The sequence below is a fragment of the Neoarius graeffei genome, chromosome 16 (genome assembly GCF_027579695.1).
Source record: "Neoarius graeffei isolate fNeoGra1 chromosome 16, fNeoGra1.pri, whole genome shotgun sequence".
Classification (NCBI taxonomy): Eukaryota; Metazoa; Chordata; class Actinopteri; order Siluriformes; family Ariidae; genus Neoarius; species Neoarius graeffei.
Window position 1 is genome coordinate 16,171,902 of NC_083584.1, and position 23,367 is coordinate 16,195,268.

The 23,367-nt window shown below is 43.4% G+C and overlaps 1 protein-coding gene across 2 annotated transcripts in view; it reads right to left on the reverse strand.

Moving 5' to 3' along the window:
* Positions 1 to 23,232, reverse strand: part of notch3 (notch receptor 3) — an 83,404-nt gene extending 60,172 nt beyond the window's left edge. For both annotated transcript variants that reach the window (XM_060942575.1, XM_060942574.1), the window contains exons 1-4: positions 22,876 to 23,232; positions 20,136 to 20,202; positions 5,150 to 5,292; positions 3,631 to 3,966 (exon numbers count right to left, since the gene is read on the reverse strand). In XM_060942575.1, coding sequence (XP_060798558.1) covers positions 3,631 to 3,966; positions 5,150 to 5,292; positions 20,136 to 20,202; positions 22,876 to 22,957 — 628 coding nt within the window. In that variant the 5' untranslated portion in view covers positions 22,958 to 23,232. The remainder of the gene's footprint in view (positions 1 to 3,630; positions 3,967 to 5,149; positions 5,293 to 20,135; positions 20,203 to 22,875) is intronic.
* Between the last annotated feature and the right edge of the window lie 135 nt (positions 23,233 to 23,367).

Here is a 23,367-nt window from a genome sequence, read left to right on the forward strand (position 1 = left end):
TCTCCATGAAAAGTCACACTTTTATTTACCACCATAAGTTGTAAAATGAATAGAAAATATAGTCAAGACATTTTTCTGGCCATTTTGAGCATTTAATCGAGCCCACAAATGTGATGCTCCAGAAACTCAATCTGCTCAAAGGAAGGTCAGTTTCATAGCTTCTCTAAAGAGCTCAAATGTTTTCAGCTGTGCTAACATGATTGTACAAGGGTTTTCTAATCATCCATTAGCCTTCTGAGGCAATGAGCAAACACATTGTACCATTAGAACACTGGAGTGAGAGTTGCTGGAAATGGGCCTCTATACACCTATGGAGATATTGCACCAAAAACCACACATTTGCAGCTAGAATAGTCATTTAGCACATTAGCAATGTATAGAGTGTATTTCTGATTAGTTTAAAGTGACCTTCATTGAAAAGAACAGTGCTTTTCTTTCAAAAATAAGGACATTTCAAAGTGACCCCAAACTTTTGAACGGTAGTGTATAAGTAGGGGAAACACTTACTTATTTTCGAGGCCCACATTGGAAATAAGTGTTTTCGCTTTCATGTGTTATCCTGGTTCTTAATGTCTTTCAGATATATTTGTTATATGTTTTACATTATCTCATCTCATTACCTCTAGCTGCTTTATCCTTCTACAGGGTCGCAGGCAAGCTGGAGCCTATCCCAGCTGACTACGGGCGAAAGGCGGGGTACACCCTGGACAAGTCGCCAGGTCATCACAGGGCTGACACATAGACACAGACAACCATTCACACTCACATTCACACCTACGCTCAATTTAGAGTCACCAGTTAACCTAACCTGCATGTCTTTGGACTGTGGGGGAAACCGGAGCACCCGGAGGAAACCCACGCGGACACGGGGAGAACATGCAAACTCCGCACAGAAAGGCCCTCGCCAGCCACGGGGCTCGAACCCGGACCTTCTTGCTGTGAGGCGACAGCGCTAACCACTACACCACCGTGGCGCCTGTTTTACATTATATACCAAATAAATCAAATCAAATAAAAAACTCTACATCCGGATTTCTGTAAAGTTGCTCCGTGAAATATCTATTCTTAAAGGTAGACTGCCTTTCAGATTTTTCAAGTGTAGGTCATAAAAATAATTTTCCCTGACACCCAGTTATTTTTGTTTAGTGGACCGAAAGCTACCGAATTCAGACTTCCAATTTTATTATTATTAAAAAAAAACAAAACAATTAATAAATTTAGTGCTATGTGGCCCTGAATTCTCTGTTATTTTTTCTTGCTTTACCATGACGCAATACAAGATACTACATCAAGCATCCTGTGGTGGGCTTTCCCTGTTTGCACAAGGTATTGTGGGATACAAATTTGAAACAGGACAGAAAAATGGAGGACGCGAATGAAACGTGAAAGACCGACTACAGTAACGGAAAGCGAGAAGAAAAGACGTTATGTTATATACAAAGGAAAGGAAACGCAGGACCAAACTAATAAATATCGGCGCTCAGCGAGCACCTCGGTGTGATCAGCTGTTCGTTTCGTGACAGCATGATGGAACTGTCAGTGCACGCTCAAGGGTAAACCTGTAGATGGCAGTAATGCAACATTGTAGATGCCAGCTGACGTAAAACCCAAAAGAAGAAGGTAAACCTGCGCATGCGCATACGGACTTCCTCTGGCTGCTTGACCGCACGAAGCGAGCGATTTCATGCACATTATTTGCTCAGGAATCCCCTCAAATTAAATAACTTCCCAGCCACAGAATGGCCTGATTTTTTTTTTTTTTGTTGAGATATTACAGAGGCAGCACGGTGGTGTAGTGGTTAGCGCTGTCGCCTCACAGCAAGAAGGTCCGGGTTCGAGCCCCGTGGCCGGTGAGGGCCTTTCTGTGCGGAGTTTGCATGTTCTCCCCGTGTCCGCGTGGGTTTCCTCCAGGTGCTCCGTTTTCCCCCACAGTCCAAAGACATGCAGGTTAGGTTAACTGGTGGCTCTAAATTGACCGTAGGTGTGAATGTGAGTGTGAATGGTTGTCTGTGTCTATGTGTCAGCCCTGTGATGACCTGGCGACTTGTCCAGGGTGTACCCCGCCTTTCGCCCGTAGTCAGCTGGGATAGGCTCCAGCTCGCCTGCGACCCTGTAGAACAGGATAAAGCGGCTAGAGATAATGAGATGAGATATTACAGAAATAAACATACATCACAATGATCAAATTTCAGAGGGAACTAACACTACGTTCACACTGCAGGCTGAAGTGACTAAAATCCGATTTTTTCGCCCATATGTGACCTGTATCCGATCTTTTATTGACAATATGAACGACACAGATCCGATTTTTTTCAAATCCGACCCAGGCCGTTTGGATATGTGGTCCTAATTCCGATTCCTATCCGATCTTTTCATATGCGACTTCAGTCTGAACCGCCAGGTCGCATTCATCCGACTTGCACGTCATCAACAAGCCACAAACGTCACTATTCTGCGCTGAAGTAGGCGGCGGGTCTCTCAAAAAAAGTTACAAAAACATGGCGCATGACACGTTCCTTTGAACGGAGGTTGCAGTCACTACCCCGCAGAACGCCTGAGCCAAAACCCTTGCCCTCTTCCTTCTCAACCTCCTCCTTAACATCAGGCTATTGTGCATGTTCTGGCTCCGTCGCAACAACAACTGCATCATCGCCAGGTACTCCATGCTGGCTACTGTCATACACAGGAAACTTTAGGTTACTTCCGTAAACACTGGCCGTGCTCACTGCGTGTGACGTCGTCGTATCCTGCAATGCGCATGTGGAACACTTTTAGGTCGCTTTTCGTTCATACTGAGGATCACATACAAGTCGCATATATTTGTTAATGTGAACGACCTCACAAAAAAATCGGATTTCACAAAAAAATCGGAATTGAGCATTAAGCCTTGCAGTGTGAATGTAGCGTAAATTTCACCGATTTTATGAAATTGAAAGGCCGTCTTGCTTTAAAAGCCCTGTCCAAAATAAAATAGAACTAAACTGAATTAAAGACATAGATCACTTACTGTACAATATAACAGATCTGTAAATTCTTCCTGGCTGTGGTGTAACCTTCTACAATCGTGGAAAAATCACTTCTTTGAGTACCATGATGTGATATATGTGACATTTTGCCCTCCCTGGGTCACGCCTTATAACTCGAACTCACTCAGACTCTACGTCGATGACGAGCAGGGACGTTAAAAGGTCTAGTGGGTGTTGGAGTGTTTACACTCTCTCCTGGCAGTTCCCACAGTAGCATCAGGCCGGCCGGAGCGATGGCCACCCTCCCTGCTGTGTTTGCTTGTTTTAGATTCGTTCATAGTTTCAATGACTTCCTTTCTGGCAAGGGCCATTTCCTGCCTGCTCCCTAGAGGGACTGCAAGAGGGTCGTAAACTAAATTCCTCCCTGATGTCAAGCAGCCTTGCTTCTCCTCCTCCTCCCCCTCACTTTCTTCTCTTTCTCCTTTCTCAAAGCTATTTATATGAGCGAGACATTTGACCCATAAGAGTCCTATAGTAGCAGCAATGTTTGGGAAATTCATCATGGGAGCCCAGAGGGTAAGGATGTCCATGAGTGTGGGAATGTGGTCATGGGAGTGCATGCGTATGTGTGTGTGTGTGTGTGTGTGTGTTTACTCCTATGTACCTGGCAGGCAAGCGCATTCGTAAGTGTGGTCCCCAGTTTGATGGCAGGTTCCCCCATTGAGGCACTGGGATGGCGCGCAGGGCTGAGTAAGCACCTCACACGTGCGTCCACTGTAGCCAGCGAGACACTCGCAACGAAACGAGCCATGTGTGTTCACGCAGATGCCTCCGTTCAGACACTTTCCTTGCCTGCGGCACTCGTCGATGTCGTTGCGGCAGTTCCTGCCCTGGTAGCCAGGTGGGCATGAACAGTTGTAATGGTTGTTCCAATTGGTACAGCGGGCACCGTTGGCACATGGGCTCGTGGCGCAGGCATCGATCAGAGAGCAGTCCTGACCTATGCATACACAGTGATATACAAAGCTTTAATCATATGGACAAAAATAAAAAACAGAATCCTGGAGTAAGAAGACAAAAACAGCAAAAGAGACTGTGAGATGGATGGATGGATGGAGGAAGGGAGGAGGAGATGAAGAAATATTTAACAGTTATTCGATGAAATCGAGTCGTACATGAGCTGACAGCCGACGAGGCTCGGAGCACCGAGTTGCCTATAATCCGTGTACGACCAGATTGAGTGGAATAACTGTTTTATTCTATCCACATTCACTGGATTTTGAGAAAGGGAGCATTTTTATTGGTTTTTTTTCAAATTCGATAAATAAAAACTGTACACAAAACTTAGAATATAAACAAACCGGCGAACTGGCAGGAGCAATTTGTGAAAAATGCTATAATAATAATAATTCTCGAAAAAAAAATATGTGTTCAAATACTTTTATTCCATATTTTGTTGCTTTTTTAAAAGTTTTAATTTTTATTTCTTTACATTTTTTCTTTTTTTTTTCGAGTAGAGTTTTTGTCTCGTCCTCAGTTGGTTCAGCAACACGTTCCACCATTCTGTTTTTTCTCTACTTACGGTATATGAGCTGATAGCCTAGTAGTAGAGTAACCAATCGGAGTGGAATGCGGATAGAATAAATAAGTTATATATTGCTTTCGGAAAAGCACGAGGACAAATTACGCACCGATTCTTTGCTCAAATCCAAAGTTTTAAATGCTCTGCCGGCTCACTAGCTAGGATCCAACTTGCTAACTATCGTCCAGCTCTATAGCTGGCATAGAGATTTCTAGCTATTATCCAGTTTGCTAGCTAGGATCTAGCTTGCTCGCTATTGAGCTGATAGCCTAGTAGTAGAGTAGCCAATCAGAGCGCGCGATTGCTCATATCCAGTGAATGTGGATAATATAATATAATATAATATAATATATAAACTCTCAAAGTCTATTTTTAATACACTCTACAGCAAATTTCAACATAATCTCTGTCCATCTCACATTTTTCAGAAGATATTTTACATAAAATGGAAACCTAAGGTGCACTTTTCTCAGGACAGGGAATCACACATATGCTGTGGTTTCGCTGCAGAGAGTTTAGGTGCTTAAATGAGTAGGTGCATAGAAATGTCAGTGTAGCACAAATTACTTGATCTTAAACACACACTTCCATTTAGGTTTACCTCGAAAGCCTCTCTGGCACACGCAGGTATACTGTGGGATATCGTTCGCCACTTGACTTTTGCACGCGGCTCCGTTAAGGCATGGCAAGCGGTGGCATGGGTCCACGTGTTGGCACAGCGGTCCGATGTAGCCAGGCTTGCACCTGGAGGATTGAACGTGAAGAATATGGAATAAAAATCAATGGGACAGTGAGAGACCTGGCAAGCAAGCAAGAAGCATTTCTTAATGCAGTCGGGAACTCCGCCTCTCTAGAACAGTCCTGCCAAGATCTGACACAGACCGTCTGCCTTTTTTATTACCACAACTCGGAGTGTATATTAATACTGCCTGAACTGGTTCATGTCAAGACAAAACACACACATACACACAGACAATTGCATGCACTGGGACAGATGTAACATATCATTTGTTCTTCTCTGAAATAGACAAACCCACTTTCCAAATTCCCCCAATATTCCCAAGCTGCACCGTTTCTCTCCATCCATGCCAACTCCCATTCCACAATCATTACTCTTTCCGCACGGTGCAGCCAAACGCTGTTTCCGCTCTCGGACGAAGACGAGCCAGTCAGCTTACAGCAGGATTTACCTACTTCATGCTCAAAACGAGCGTGTAACAAAGGCCTAATTTTGCGCACAAGGATTTATTTGTTCAATAAATAAACAGACACCAAAGAGAGCGTGCTATAGAAATGAGATGTTGGTCAAACTGCTTTGTTAAGAACTTTCAGTGCTTCATTCCTTTCTCTGTTCCATGGCTTTCATTGTGGTTGTGTAGTATCTTGATAAACGGCTTAGCGCGACCTGAAACTGCACAGGCGAGATAACGCACAAACGGCTTTTGGGTTTTAAAGGTCGTCTCTGGGGGCTGAGCCAGGTCGCCTAGTGTATGCAGGGTAACCCTACACTCACCCGGGGAGCCCCTGTTACAGGATGGGCGCCCACATCAAACGAGCTGTTTGAAGCTGATGACAAGGCCTGTTATGGCTGTTTGCTCCCGCCCTCAGGCTCTCTGGCTCTCTCTCTCTCTCTTTTCACTGTAAACCAAACTCCTGGGCAGTGACAACAATGGCTTTTCCTCTGCACTCTGTTATAGGAAGGTCACTTTTTTTACTTCAAGCTACCTCATCCTTTATTGCCTCCTTTGTGACCTGCAGCTCCTCCCCTGTACTCATCTGATTGGTCGTTTTTTTTTTTTGTGACTCTGAAGAGGGTTGGTCAGTACCAATGGGGCATCTGGCCTCCAGGGGGCTCTGGATTGGCTCGTAAAAAAGATAAACTGCTCTGAAGTGTGGTGGCATGGTGGTTTTCCCCCCTTCTCCTTAGCAAGGCAGTGAACGGAAAGAGGATAAATGCCACATTTGGTGAGATGGCACTTCCAAAATGGAGTTCTTGTTCAGTTACCAGCGCTGTTCCTCCTCCTGTTTTACCTTCTCTTGAGGCCTCTGGAGCATTGCACTGCCTTCCCTATTCCCTTACATGCTGGGAGGTCAAATGTCAGAGGTCAGCAGTCTGATTGTGATGATAATGTTTGCAAGGCTGAGGAGATGGGGGTAGGGGTGTCTGTTTTACTCGAGAATGTCTTCGAAATGGGGTGGAGGAGATGGCTGGGCAGGAGGCTAGGATCCGTTGCAGAAGGAACGTCCTGTCCTGTCCTGTCATGCCATGTCATACTTCCTGTAATCCTCCATCTCCTGCTCTGAAAACAGTCGTTCTATCGCCGAATCCCAGATCCGTGTTGCCCCAGCAACCTCACAGACGAACGAGCAAGTCTGACACACCACCAATCAGCCCCTACCCTTCATCCCCTCAGCTATTTGTCATGGCTTGGCGGGGTTTATTTAGAGGCAAATTAACTATGTCTGGAATTTCTGGTGTCACTGGAAAAATGAAACCAGAGGTCTCGGCACAAAGGGATGGATGGGGAAGGGGACTCGCACTGAGGCTTCTTTACAGGCATGCAGTCGGACACCCCGACTCTGCTAAATCTGACGAGAAAACACTGGGAAAGCCTCAGCCTCGGCCTCAGCGTCCTGACAGCGATTCGCTCGTCTCCGCAATCCCTTTGAGGATCGAACTGGTGTGCATGCAAGATGTGAAGATGTGAAGGAATCTCATGTTCCTAATTATCCTAGCTGGAGAATGCGAACAAGCCAGCCTTAAGCTCTTGTTTTAAAACTGCGAAAAGTCAAAGAAGATGGAGATAAATGTTCTTTGGAAGAAACAGACCGGGTGTTGAAAAGCTGCTTCTGGGATTTTAAACACAAACCAGATTGATTCGAGGTCTAGGTGTCAGAATGTGTTAACGCACATATGTGGTGGGCATATCAGTGTCGGTGTCTGGATTGTGGTCCTTGAAGAATGAACTGAATGTGTAGATACTGGTCAGGCAGCCGCAGGAGGGAGGACAGGAAAGGATAGGTTATTTGTCCTCATGCGTAGTAAGGCAGCCAAAACACACATTCTTTTGTCTCGACCTTGGCCGTGCCTATCATTCTATTCCTCCAACACAGAGCCAGGAGTAAAAAGTCTTGTTAACATACTCAAACATGACTTACATCCCAGAAATGCATGCTGTTCTAGACATCTCTATCAACTCCAATTGCAGCAAGCTCGAGAAGCTCAGGGGGTTTTTTGTTTCGTTTTTTTCAAATGCAGATATGCATTTAGTGGTTAGCACTGTCGCCTCGCAGCAAGAAGGTTCTGGGTTCAAACCCAGTGGCTGACAGGGGCCTTTCTGTGCGGAGTTTGCATGTTCTCCTCATGTCAGCGTGGGTTTCCTCCGGGTGCTCCGGTTTCCCCAAGGACATGCAGGTTAGGTTAACTGGTGACTCTAAATTGTCCGTAGGTGTGAATGTGAGCGTGAATGGTTGTCTGTGTCTATGTGTCAGCCCTGTGATGACCTGTTGACTTGTCCAGGGTGTACCCCGCCTCTCGCCCATAGTCAGCTGGGATAGGCTCCAGCTTGCCATGTGCAGGATACGTGGTTACGGATAATGGATGGATGGATGGAGATATGTGTTTGCAGATTATTTACAGTCTTTCACAAAGCGAGGATGTTTTGCACCATGGGCACATGATGGATTCAGTCTTGACCCCTGACCCCCTGAAGTGAAGAAGTGTGTGCGGTACTGGGCTACAGAATGGGCAGTGATGATAATTCCAGCACGTCTCAACACTCCTGAAGACTTGCGCCAGCTGCAGCTGAGTGCTTCCCATCTCTCCACATCTGTCCGCATCTGTCAACACAGCTCCAGCTGGAGTTTTCTGGGGCTTACGAGCTAAACAACAGCACTGTTATGCCTTCTTAATAAACATCACACACACACACACTCATGCATTCTTCTGATACAATCCCATGCATGTGAGTGCGCCGGTACACACCCAACACCCACGATAATAGCTGGTCTGTCAATAAAAGTAGGTTAACGTAGACGTCTGATCGTTGACGCTATCTCAGAGTGAGTACAAGACAAACCACTTCAGACATTGATGCAAAGGAAAAAAAAAAACCAAAAAACAAAACGAACACACCACAGTGACTCCCATGCGTAGACTATTGCTCAATACACACACTCAGATGAATACTGGGTAATGTTTATCAAGCTCCTGAGAGCAAGAGCGCTGAGTGCAGGATCATATTTTCGTCTCACAATGCTTCTCCCTACGATCATATATACTGAGGGAGTTGATCCTCGATAAGCACTCTTAATCAGAGAAATTTGATAAACGTGTGCCAAACCTTGGACTTACAAACCTGGTTTGCTCCTCTGGGAGTGCTGGTGGGAAGAGTAAAATAAAACAAAGCTGCCTTGAACATAATACTTATTGTACAATGAAAAACAAGCAACATTCCTCACTGCATGTACTGTAACAATAGAGCTTCCCTCTGACAGAATAATGATATACTTCAAAGTGGATTGAAGTCGTTGCATGGGAAGTGATGAGTCTTCAGATTTTTTTTTTTTTTTAAGGATGCTGACCAAATGATTTATGGGTGTGAATCTCATCGACTCAGCTCCTTATGGGAACTCTATGCTGTTTTTCCTGCTCTGGAGGTCAACAGGGCAGGAAACTCAACACCACTCTCCCCATACAATCTTAAGGTCGCGGCACCTGTAGAGGAGAGGCGCAAACATGATGGCTCATCCCAAAAAAGGAGCTCGGTTCAGTCATGGTCTGCCAGCCACTGAGCATGGGAGAATTCCTGTTGGAGAGATTCCAGTCCTCCCAGGTACTTCAAGCCAAGCATCCCACACCAAGGTGAAAAACAATAAGCATGCACAGCATAGCATAGCATAGCATAAGGAAGACGCTTCTCATGGTGCAACATGTTTTTTATGTTCTTCTCGGGGTGTTTTAACGGCATATAACAATGAGCTGGAAAGGATTGATTCACACGCTATAAAAAAAAAAAACAAAAGATGAGAAAATCTTTATAAAACATGGTTTGTTACAATGTCTGGCACATAGCACAACCCCCCTCGCAAACTCTACAAGTGGGGAGCAGCACAATTCCTTTGTAAAAAGCCCATACTGACACCACACTGCCAACAAGAACCCCCTCCACTCACACCCACCCACCCACACATCCAACTCCCCCTTTTCTCATCGAGGAACCAAAGTGGGGGTAGGGGGAGCATTTTGTGGGCCAAATAAAAGAGCTAAAGTAGTCAGAATCCCATTGTGTGAGTAAGGAGGGAGGGAGGGGGGCAGTGACCCAAACAGCCAGGCCCTTCTTTCAGGCCCGTTCTTATATGGACCAACAGACCTCAGCTGTAGCCTGGCAACAGTAACCCATGGCTGGGGAGAGACACAGAGGAGGGGGAGCTTTGGGACACAGGGTTCTATAAGGACATTTTCAGGACCGGAGTTTCTCCCTTTCTACGCATGGTTGAATTAGACATCATGGTCAAAACCAGTAAAACTGAAACCGAGTTTTTTTTCCCCCAAAGAAATGCCAAGGTTTGTCCGTAACAATAAGTTTAACAACAAGAACAACATGCTTATCGACTGATATTTCCACCAACAAACCATTAAAAGAGCATTATTCCATTCAATGTTACTCCATCCTGGCATCCAAAACCAGTTTGTTCTCAAATCCGTGCTCCTCTTCTTGTTCTCTGAAGCTGGACTGCCTCACGGTTATCTCTGCTTTAAAGATTAGGCTCAGATTAGAAGGAAGTGGTTTAGTTATTTCACGTAATAATGATAATGATACTGATATGATAGTAAAACTGCAAAAAAAAAAACAAGCACTGAATGTACAACCAGAAAACAAGATCGTGTCCAGCTCCCTGTTCAAACTCATGCTGTCGTGTTTCGAGTTACATTTTGTTCGAGAGGCTAAAAGTAGCTCAGAATTTCTCCTATTGCTAACAAGGCAACCATAACCACATCGCACGCACCATGGAGTCGAGGTCTTCCAAAACATTTCTTCGATGTGTTTTGCCACAAAAACCCCACCCCACCACCCAAAATGGGCCAGATCCTTGGGAACTTTCAGTGATGGTCGGGCCTGACAATGATGCCACAAACCAGGGGGAAAGAGCTCTTTTAAAATGGTAGCTCTATAAAACCATTCAATGAATCATTTATTTCCAAACCACAACATTTCAGTTTCATATTGCTCAACAAGTTTTTTTTTTTTTTTTTTACCGTTTCACCATTTCACCTATTGTTTCCTGATTCTGTACATTTACACAACTGGACAAATAACGATGGAAAAAATTAGTGAAGAGAAATGTTGAAATGAAAATGACAGACAACTTTGTGCAAGAAATTTAAGAACTCTCTCTCTCTCTTTTTTGAAATACATCAGTATCCCATGCCTTTACAGGATAATGATGGGAAAATCCTACTAATGGATGCCTTTCGCACAACTTGCATTCATCTTTGCATGCAATAAAAATCCATGTTTTACTTGAACCACATTTAAAACACAGACCTTTATTATATACAGTCTGGAATTTGGGTATTAACCCCCGTTTGGGAAGGTATGTTCACTCAAGTCAAGATCAAACCAACCAGTCCAACACTGCTGAAGTTTCTTCCCACATATCCTCCAGCAAATCAAATTCCGTATCAGAGAAAATGGAAAATGACCCATAAGTATGAATTTCACCCAAACAAACAGCACCACATGGTAAAGCCTGACCACAATGCACCTGTATGACCAGCTCTCACACCGAGTAGACCATGGACATGGACCTACTTTCCACTTGTCCCAGTGAGATATCATATAGGGTCTGTATGAGACCTGAATTAAGCGAGATGATGAGCCAGACAGGGGGTAAATGAAACAGAGGGGGTCAAGACAAGTCATCACTTCCTATTCCAGAGCCTGGACTGCCTTCTTACAGCCTCTTCCATCGTTTGTTCCTCCATATGGTCTCGAAATGTGTCCAGTCAGAAGGCAATTTACCAGGTTTCTCCAACTTACATCGGATCACTTGATTCAATCTGTCTATCATTGGAATGCAGACTCATATTGGTGCAAGCCTACGTGGCTATGTCAAATTAGACTCATTAGAAAATATTGTTCAAAGCATTCCACTGGACAGTGCTCGAGACCGCCGGAGAGGAGGAATCTTATTAAACATTCCTCTCTAATCCATCCAAAGGAAATGAGGAAAAATCTGCACGAAGCCAAAAGTGTCTTAATGAGTATGTAATAAAGATTCTATTGAAGCTATGCATTTTGCTTTGCATGTAGCTAACTCTTAAAAACATAATAATCAAAAAATAATAGCAGCTATTATGCATTAAAAACGAACAGAGATGTTTTGAGGCAACAAGCAGAGTCTGTCGAATGCCTCTGGCCACATCCATCTGTTCTCAAGACACAGAAATTCCACGGATCATCAAACCAATTTATAGACTCACTTTACTACTGAGGTCAGGGTACTACCATGAACAAACACACAGTATTCACTCGCAAACTGAGGAACACGGAGACAAGAGAAGAGAAAAACACTTGTCTCCGCCTTGTGGGTTTGCTGCCGACATTCTTTTATCTACAACCCAGAGTTCTTAGAGACGTAGCAAGTGAGTGACCAAAGCCATCATCCGTCTGGTAAGATGAGCTTCCACATCTCTTTACTGTGTGTGTGTGTGTGTGTGTGTGTAGAGGCACTCCACCTCCGGTCCTCCATGAGCCTGTCTGTCTCGGCATGGGGCAGCAGGCCACTCAAAGGCAGCACCTGGCCCTCCACTCTTCTTTTGTAAAAGGCTGACTTCAGTGGATTACCATCACAACATCCACCAGCTGTCCCCTGCATCCCGGCTCAACCCCCTAGACAACCCCCCCCATTTCTCCAGCTGGAGTCTCTCTGAATGACACCCTCACAATCTGCCCAATTATCTCGCTGCTTCAGCTGGGACTTTATCCCACAGTTGAGCACCGCTTGCTTGCAAGCACTCCACACAGGGGTGGGATGAGATCAGGGAGCCACTGAAACAGCCACTCCAGTGGGACTTCCTGACTCTTCACCGAGACTCACATTCCTAGACTCAGCACCAACAAGTGCTATGTCACTCTTTGTGATTCAGATCTTGGCAAAAGAGTGACTTGGAGCATGATGGACTGCCACAGACCAAGTTTGAAGACCTTAACCTATGCCGATGCTTCTGAACGCAATCCAAGTTCAACACTTCACTGTGGCATCAGATTTGACAAAATAAGACTGAACTGTTTGACATGGTGATGGCCCATGAAGGACGTTAACCCCAAGAGTAACCCTCCACCCATGTGAATGTGGACTACTGTAAGCAAGCACACACGGGACCGAGTTACTCAGGGAGTATTTCTGTAATCTGTCAAGGACTACACCAGGCTTGTAGTACTCAAGTCCAGGACTTGGACCTGAGTCTGACTTGTGCCCTAATTTTAAGGACTCGTGACCTGACTTGGACTTGAGCACTGATGACTCGGACTTGTGCATTAACTGCATTCAAACTTGGAGTTTTTCTTTATTTTTTGTAACATGCCATAGTAATTTGACACAAGATATTTATGTGCCACCAGCCTTTTCCTAAATATTCCTGAGAGAAGACATCTTTATTTTTTTGGTGAATTTATTGTAGGCTATGGTATGGGACATACGTCTTCACAATACTCAAAGCTACCGATGTGTTTTAGAGAGTGTGCGTGTGTGACAGCTGTGTCACTTGTGTCGGACTTGACTTGAATCAATAATGGACTCGACTCGAGGTTTCCTTTAATGACTCGGATTTGAACACTGGGGACTTGAGACTGGACTCGGACTCGAGGTTTCGTGACTCGACTACAACGCTGGACTACGTTGGCCACTAGAACTCTCGGGGCAGTGCACCATGAAGCCAACAAATGAAAGGAGAGTGGTATTTTCATAAGTTGTAGGTCGCAGACAGGACAGGTTTGTATTTGGCGTCAGACCAATAAAGCAGTCAAGTACCATGATAACTAGGGCAGTCACAATAGCTGTCCTGGGGCAGGATTCGTATAATATTAGTTACCTGAGCCTAGATAGAAAGAAAGAACGTAAACAAGAAGCCTAACCACAATTAGCAATTCCTAGCAATCTGGCATCGCAATAGCAATTCGTTTAGGAAAATATCTACCAAGTCTGTTCTACTAGACGCCTGGATTTTATCCATCGTTTTTGCCTGTTGTTTTTTCCAGCCCTCTCATTCGCCTTTTTCTTTTCTCGCATTCCCCCTCCTGCGGTGCCAGGTTACAGGTTGGTATCTAAAAGAATAAATGGTCCTTTTCTGCTGTTTTGGATCTCTGGTTACACCATGTTCCCTGGAGAAAGGTGCAGGAGGTGTGGTGGAACGAGCTTGATGGTTTGTGAGCCAGTTCGACCGCTCTCCTGAGTCAAGGCTCTCGGTATGGTCGTGTTACGGCTCTGTGGAGTATGACATTTACTGTCCCCTTTTCTATTGGAAGCTTTTCCTTGCGCTTCTCGGAGGGCACAAAAAATACACGACAACCACTTTCAATTTGGAGTTTAATTACTTACACACCCTGTTATGACACACCAAGTATGCAGGAATCAGGTCAAAGGAGGGCAGGTTCATAAACTCAGTTAAATATTTACCGACACGTTTTAATCCCACTCAACCTGGAGTTGGATGTGTAATGATTAAAACACAGAGTCGGCTGTTCGTATTCTATTTAGGTGCTTTCTGGTTTAGTGTCTTAAAGCGGCCACGTCTTTTACAGCCAAGGTTTTATGTTTTACTTTACTGCGGATCTGAGAACAGGAAAGAAAACTGCTCACCCTTTTATCTAGCCGGCTTCCTTTGAGACGGACCGCTGGTAAGAATATAGATCTCATAGGCCATGTGGTTTCTCTGCAGGTTGGGTTCTGGACTAGTGGCATTGAAAACCCAATGTTGGGTCTATACGCAAACCCCTTGAACCTTCACCGTCCAGCTCTGTGCTTGTTTTGGATTGGGCCTCGCTTGGATAAAAGCATCTTGTCCAGATGATTAAATGCAATTACAGAAATACTCGTTCACCTGCCCCTTGGGTGTGAGTCTGCATAACATTACAGGGTTTGACCTGAACTGAGAGCTCATTCTTCATGAGCTGGTCAGTAACCAGGTAATAACAGTGCGCCTGAGGATACAACATTCACCAGGAACAAAAGACTGAACTTTGAAGGAAAGAAGAAAAAAAACACACACACACACAAACACACAACATGCCTTGAGGGACAGAAAACAAAGCAAATTGAGTTACTGGTAAAGATTAACACTAAACATTAGACTAGAAACGTTTTAAAGATGTGTAGCCATACATGTCAACCTTTGGTCAATCAAACCTGTATAACCAACCTCCAAAATCCGTATTTCCCTTATAAAATCCTTATAAGATGCAAATTAAAATAATTTACCTAAAATTTGAATGATAATTAACAATGATATATCCCAGTTACTTTTTATTCAATATTAATAACAATAAACCTTCAGAATGAATACAAAGCTCCAACGTTTGACAAAAACACAAAGTGTTATCCGCGTAGTTACGAAGGAAATACTTCGTTGTTTGGAGACAGGTTTCACCGAGCGGCTATTATGCGCGAGACTTCATATTAGCCACAAAGTCAGGAAAATCTGTTCGTAAAATTACGTTATAATGACCAAATACAATGAAAAGTATTTTTCCAGTTTCACCTGTGAAAGGTAATCCCATGTGATCTCGTTTGGACGGTAAACCTGTTGGTACAGTTAAACGCAGTACATGAATGAGGCATCTTTATTCTCGGCTACTGTCTAGACGCTATACCAGACACGGCTGAAGAATCTCCACTTTGCCACATCCAATATGGCGGCGAGGATGACGTATGATTCTACGCAGAAGGCGGCGTCTATGTTTATATGTCTATGACTTCACGGTTGCCGGGATTCTCGCAATGCGGTGTGCGCATGATCAAAAGTGGAACGAAGTCTCGCTACCACAAGATAACGCACGATTTCATAAGACTCTTTACTGGCTGTCTGTGGTGTACAGTACGTTTGTAAATGTTATGCGCTCTTTTATCATCGTGGGAATTGAGTATAGCTCTAAATAAATATTGAAGTTTTTTAAAAGAATCCGTATAACTTTATTTGTACGCCCGTATACTACGTTTATTGAATCAAATCCGTATAAAATACGGACATTCCGTATAGGTTGACATGTATGTGTAGCTCTTAAATAAGGTTATTTTTCGACGTAGACGTCTCTAATGCCGCTTTTCCACTACCAACGCGGCTGAGTTGGGCTGAGTCGAGCTGAGCGGGGCTGTTGGAGTTGCATTTCGACTACAACCGCGCTGAACCGTGCTGTCTGGAAGTGGGTGGACACATTGGGTGGAGTTAGCGAAAGTGGGTGGACGTCACGTGATGTCGTTAGGCGGTGCAAACAGTGACATCGGTGACCTTTTAAGCGGTAGTCTCACGACCCGGAGAGTAAACAATAAACATGGAGGACATGGAGTCGTTAGTGTTGCTGATATTGGTGCTGTGGCTTGTTGTCACCGACAACGCCAACAGATACTGGCAAGGGCGTATAGATGAGGCGAGGCGCATAAGGCTTCAGAAATTCTCGTAATTCGTAATTCTTCTTCTTCCGGGTTTACGGTGTTTACAGATCCCAGCGTGCTCGCGGGGCGTGTGTGGGCGTGTGAGAACACTCCTCCTCACCAATCAGTGCACAGGGGAGTGTCTGCTCACGCCCTCAGCCTCACTCGGCTCGGTTTGGCTCGCTTCAGCCCCACTCCAAAACCGTGCGAGTTTTGGGGGCTGAGTCGGGCTGAAGCGAGCTGAGTCGTGCTGCTCTGAGGTAGTCGAAATGCGAGCCGTGTCGGGCTGAAGTGAGCTGAAAAAGGGTAGTGGAAAAGGGCCATTACATGTGTGCAGAGTCGAAACTGAGCTCAATCAAAGGATGTGTGCTTTTTTTTTTGGATATTAAAGGACATTCTTCTTCTTCGAGCACAGCATATTTTGTTTAAAGTCAAGTCACAGAGACGCATTACAGAGTTACGAAAGTGACTATTAAAGAAAGCCACGAGGGCAAATCTTATTACGCCGAATAACCACATTATTCCATTTCATTTGTTTCCACGGCTTGTGGATTCTTCATACAGTGCAATATAAGTAAGTGTAGGGCCTTTGGTTTGAACAACAACGACTTAATTGCTACTGCCTGGTGTTACACTTAGCCACAGAGAAGATTTCCCACATTTTCATGAATGTTCAGGAAAAACTCTAATCATGAATGAAAGCTAGAGTGCGCGCACACACACACACGCACACACACGGCCACACAAAGGTTCAAATCAGGCACGAAGGCTAAAACAACAGCCCCAGGCATTCATGTGATAACAATCACTTTGTGATTTCTGTATGCATTAGCATACAGAGTGAAGACAAAGCTGTGGGAAACAGTGGAAACTGTGAATGACCCTGAAAGTCCAAAACACTTTCAAGCGTCCGAGCTCGATTTTTCCAGCTCAATCCAGCCACTTGGATTGAGGATCTCGAATCTTGTGGACAGGTGCAAGCGGCCCGTGGGTCATCTAGCAGACGTGAGAAGACTCGAGCAACATTGTTGGTCTTTGTGCCTGGCAACCCATTCATCCTCTCAGACCGAACACCTCAAAGCCACACAGCATGTTCGCTATAAAACAACAGAGAACGAGGGCCTGTGCCAAAAACAAACCAAAAACCAAAAACAAAATGTGAAAAAGAACGATGATAACCGTTGCCTTGAGACTGGCGACGTTCCAGCCTTCTTTCCCACACAGCTGCGAGTCTATCCAGCAGCCTCACACACAATCTGACACTTACGACCAAGGCGAAATCACAACAGCAACATTCATTCTCCACAGCTAACCTGCACCCATGAAACGGCTAACGTCGTTAGCACCTACTCCTTTCCTTTTCAAAACATTCAGTTAGGCGAGGTGAAGAGGTTAGCGCCTGTGAACTGTGATGTGCTCAGGCTGTGTGTTCATTCTCCTGTTACTGAACAGCTGAAGGAGGTTCAGGTTTCAAAAGAGCTCACTGTTTATTTAATAAGTAGCTTCGTAAAATCACATCCATTTACAGTACTTTGGCCGGAAAACCAACAACAACAACAACACTGCTTGTTTTTACACTTCAGCTTCAATCCTGAAACTTTCCAAATTCCAAAAGGGTTTCGACTTTAAAGGAACAGTCCACCGTACTTCCATAATGAAATATGCTCTTATCTGAATTGAGACGAGCTGCTCCGTACCTCTCCGAGCTTTGCGCGACCTCCCAGTCAGTCAGACGCAGTCAGACGCGCTGTCACTCCTGTTAGCAATGTAGCTAGGCTCAGTATGGCCAATGGTATTTTTTGGGGCTGTAGTTCGATGCGACCAAACTCTTCCGCGTTTTTCCTGTTAACATAGGTTTATATGACCAGTGATATGAAACAAGTTCAGTTACACAAATTGAAACGTAGCAATTTTCTATGCTATGGAAAGTCTGCACTATAATGACAGGCGTACTAACACCTTCTGCGCGCTTCGGCAGCGCATTGATACGGAGCTCAGATATCAATGCGCTGCCGAAGCGCGCAGTAGGTGTTAGTACGCCTGTCATTATAGTGCGGACTTTCCATAGCATAGAAAATCGCTACGTTTCAATTTGTGTAACTGAACTTGTTTCATATCACTGGTCATATAAACCTATGTAAACAGGAAAAACGCGGAAGAGTTTGGTCGCATCGAACTACAGCCCCAAAAAATACCATTGGCCATGCTGAGCCTAGCTACATTGCTAACAGGAGTGACAGCACGTCTGACTGACTGGGAGGTCGCGCAAAGCTCGGAGAGGTACGGAGCAGCTCGTCTCAATTCAGATAAGAGCATATTTCATTATGGAAGTACGGTGGACTGTTCCTTTAAACCTTTTCTTTCAGGGTTCCGCCACAGGGACAAACTGAATAACCATAAAACACTTTTACAGTCGATATATACATCACTAGCGACATTTCGCTGACTAAATATTATGACGTTCCACGATAACGATCGATGACTTACCATAACCTTGAAGAAAAAAAGTAAAAATGTTCTTCAGAACAGTGCCATACGAAAACCCTTCTTGTTTTCCTAAAGAACCATTTATTTAACGGTGACTCGATCCCTGTAGGTTGGTGCTACAAAGCACATTTAAACCTTTATGATCTGAAATATTTGTAGCACCAAGAAAAAACGGCTGTTTGCGTGGAACAGTACGAGCATCCTAAAGCGGTTCTTCTTGAAGACTTTTTTTTTTTTAAAGGAAAACAATCTGTTTTTGGGTTCTACCAAAGCCACAACAGCAACATTCGAAGTACCTTTAAGTGCTGTGACCTGAACCTACTGTATATTACTACGGCAAATGTTGCTAATTAAACCTTAATTTGTTCCACAGTAATGCTCCTTGAATTTAAAAATATTGCCATGGAAGAACCAATTTAGTTCCTGAAAGAATGTTTTGAAAATACTTTAACCATTTTGTTTGGCGCTACAAAGAACTGAATAATCATTTCCAACCACAGATGTTTAAAATATCCCGTGAAACCACTGAATTTTTTTTTTTTTTACGAAACAACAACAACAACAGCAACACCAACAATAACAAAACGTTCTCTGGATTTGCTCTGAAGATAATTATTGGTAATTTTGTTTACACGAGCTGTCTAGATTTTTAGCAGTGAAAGCTTTGTGTCTTTGTGCACAAAAAGATGATGTAATGCAGACCAAAAAAAAAAAAAAAAAACGAGTGTAGGAGTACAGTTAAGTGGGCTGAGACCAACTTCAAGTGGACAATATGGCCAAATCAATAATGAACACAGATGAACGTCTTTGTTCAGTGAGGGCTCAAGTTCTCCTTTAAAAACAAACAAACAAACAAACAAACAAACAAAAAAAGCAAAATAAACAAACAAACAAACAAACCCCACAGTCTCCTGAGTGATGTATTTCCTATTAGGAAATCTTTATGAAACATTAAATTTGATGTAGGAATGAGAATAATTCAATGACGCTTGCTAATCTTGGATAACAGGTGCAGTTACTAACCGTGAGCTGTGTCTTTGCTGTTTCTCCAACTACATCGGTAATGAAAATAAAACTATCACTGTCAACTATTAAGAAATTTAAAAGTGCAGTGAAAAGCTCCTTCATAGTAAATAATTAGGCTTTGTTCTTTTTTATTTAAATATTATTTTATCAAAATTATTGATATTTTTTGTCATTATCACGCTCTTTTTTATCATATTATTTATTAGAATGACTTACTAATTGTTTACGTAAGTGTAGTTTTTAATGATTAGGTTTTATTTATTTATTTATTTATTTATCTCTCTCTCTCTCTCTCTCAACTTTTCCACAGCCCTACCGAAAATCATCTTGTATAATGATGTAGGTCTTCTGAATAAAGTTTCCTCATCAGAACAGTGATGGTTACTCCAAAAAAAAAAAAAATCACAACCTGGGAAACTTACATGCATTTTGAGTCAATACACCTTCCTCCGTTTTCACATGGTCTGTGTGCGTCCAAGCAGCGCAGTCCTGTGGAAAGAAAACACACACACACACACACACACACACAGGCACATTTACACATCAAGCTACAGGATGCCTACACTTCCTTCTGGGTCAATAAAGTATCTATCTATCTATCTATCTATCTATCTATCTATCTATCTATCTATCTATCTATCTATCTACTCATTTCTTCTTGAAGTTAGATTGTGTTCACACTTCGGAGTTGTTCGTTATCAGCTGTGATTAATTGCACAGAGACTCTGAAGTGAAAAATTTCCATGAATGTCAGTCAGTGCTCGCCTGTTGATCACTACACCCTCAGATCTGTGTTAAAAGGACAGAAATGTACCTTAAATCATACTTTTCATACATAACACGTCCTCGTATTACGGTTTGGACACTTATAAAGCTTCCCCATTAGATTACTTTACTGTCTATGAACATGCTATGAAGACCTACATATTATATTTGTTCTTTCTTTATTTTTATTCTTTTTTAAAAAAAAATTATGTATTAATTTACCTGTTTTTTTATTTTTGTCCTTCTTTATTTTCTGTTTTGGTTTATCATGATTGACACTTAAGTTCTGCCTGATTTTTTTCTCCCTGGGTCTGTTGTTTCAAGACAAATATTTACACTGATTGGTGTTCATTAATAAAAACAAAAAAAAAGCCACTTTAAAAAGCTGAAAGTGAGCACCAGAGATCAGCTTTATTCAACCAGCTTTATCAAAGTGCACCAAATCCACAAAATATCATTCTGGAGCACCTGTCGCTGGATTACGCTCCAGTTTCCTGGTCGAAGCTTGAAATCTGTGATTTTTAAAGCAGTCTGATTAAATTGCTTTGATCAAACTTTCCCATCCCCCATTGCATCTCAATACAAAGTTCACTTCTTAATGGCTCTTTGTTAAGAGAACACACACACACACACAAACACATGGGGGGCATAGTTACAGATCAGCCACCTAAATCCTGATCCAATCCTACAGAAATCCTATAGAGAGTTTAGATTATAGTGCAGAATAACTAAATCAGACAACACATTTGCTTCAAAAGCACATTAAAAACCCACGTGTGTGTGTGTGTGTGTAGTGTGTAAGTAATGTATCTTGGAAGTGAGGCATGAATCAGATCTGGGTTGCCAGATTGACATGTTTGATTTCCTAGTAAGGGCTACTTTACATGCTAGTTATCAAAGTCAGAGCAAAATCAGAGCAAACTAATAATAATAATAATAATAATCACACTTTTGACTTGTTTATTGCGAACTGGTGCTACTTTAAAAGTTTGATGGCTTTGCAAAACACTGCAATCTGGCAACCCAGGTGTTCAACATGTTCCGACTTCACCTCCAGCACTTTGTTTTTACAATGGTGCAATTATTTTCTCACGGTCTTATTGACAACCGCTCACCCAGATGTTTATACACATTACTCGTACCTACCTGCACACACTTTCATTAAAGCTGCAACAAATCAGCAAATCTCCCCCCCCCCTTATATCCACCTACTTATGCACCCTGCATGAGCACAGTGGGTCGCTTTTATACTAAGAACAATTCAATAACAAGGATTTAACCTAAACAGGGCTTTTTGTAGGATTTAATGCATTTGATTGATGTGACATTTTTTTTTTAAAGATATTTTTTTGGGCTTTTTGCACCTTTATTGGATAGGACAGTGTAGAGACAGGAAATGAGCGGGAGAGAGACGGGAAGGGATCGGGAAATGACCTCGGGCCGGAATCGAACCCGGGTCGCCCACATTCATGGTATGGCGCCTTAACCACCTGAGCCACGACGCCCCCAATTGATGTGACATTTTAATTAGGGTTTGCAGCGTGCGCATGCCCCAGGATGCTAAGCAAATAATATTGTGCAGTAATGATTAATCATGCACCATGTAAGTGATGGGTATAAAAAGGGTACACTACCGTTCAAAAGTTTGGGGTCACCCAGACAATTTTGTGTTCTCCATGAAAAGTCACACTTTTATTTACCACCATAAGTTGTAAAATGAATAGAAAGACATTTTTCTGGCCATTTTGAGCATCCCCACAAATGTGATGCTCCAGAAACTCAATCTGCTCAAAGGAAGGTCAGTTTTATAGCTTCTCTAAAGAGCTCAACTGTTTTCAGCTGTGCTAACATGATTGTACAAGGGTTTTCTAATCATCCATTAGCCTTCTGAGGCAATGAGCAAACACATTGTACCATTAGAACACTGGAGTGAGAGTTGCTGGAAATGGGCCTCTATACACCTATGGAGATATTGCACCAAAAACCACACATTTGCAGCTAGAATAGTCATTTACCACATTAGCAATGTATAGAGTGGATTTCTGATTAGTTTAAAGTGATCTTCGTTGAAAAGAACAGTGCTTTTCTTTCAAAAATAAGGACATTTCAAAGGGACCCCAAACTTTTGAACGGTAGTGTATATCCCACTCCAAAACGCATCAAGGGGACTAAAAGATATTTTTCTGGTTGAAATGCATTAGTAAATCTCTCTCTCTCTCTCTCTCTCACACACACACACACACAGACAGACAGACAGACAGACAGAAAAAAGAGGCACGAGCGCGTCTTCCATCCCATCAATAGCAATACCGCGCGCGCGTGCAGGTTGTTGCAACTTTCTTTCTTTCTTTCTTTCTTTCTTTCTTTCTTTCAGGAAAAAAAAGTAGCGAAACTCACCTCCACAAATCTGCACAAGTCCCAAAACTGAGAGCACTACCCCAAATCTGTAATTCCTCATATTCCTGGACATCTTATCCATCTCTGCTGAAAACGTCAACAATGATACATCCTTTTAAAAAACGAGAAAAAGACTGAAATTCCCAGAAATCACTTTCAGCAAAAGCAGCCTCATAGAGCGGGTTTGTTTTTCTTTTCTTTTCCTTTCCTTTGGGAGGCGGTGAGTTTAAAGCGCGCGCGTGTGCGTGTGTGCGTGTGTGCCTCCCCGGTGCGCGTTATTCCCTCAGAGCGGCTCGGCGGCGGCGGCGGCGCTGCACTGCGGCTCCAGACACCTCCTCAGAGTTTTGGGGAAAGTTTGTCCGGCTCGTGCGCGCACAGACAGATTTGACTCCGCCCTCCTCCGGCCGCAGGGAGAGGAAACAGATCGCTCCGCCCACAGAGCGCTGCGCTGCGCTGCGCCGCGCCGCTCTCCCGCTGCACCCCATCTCAGCA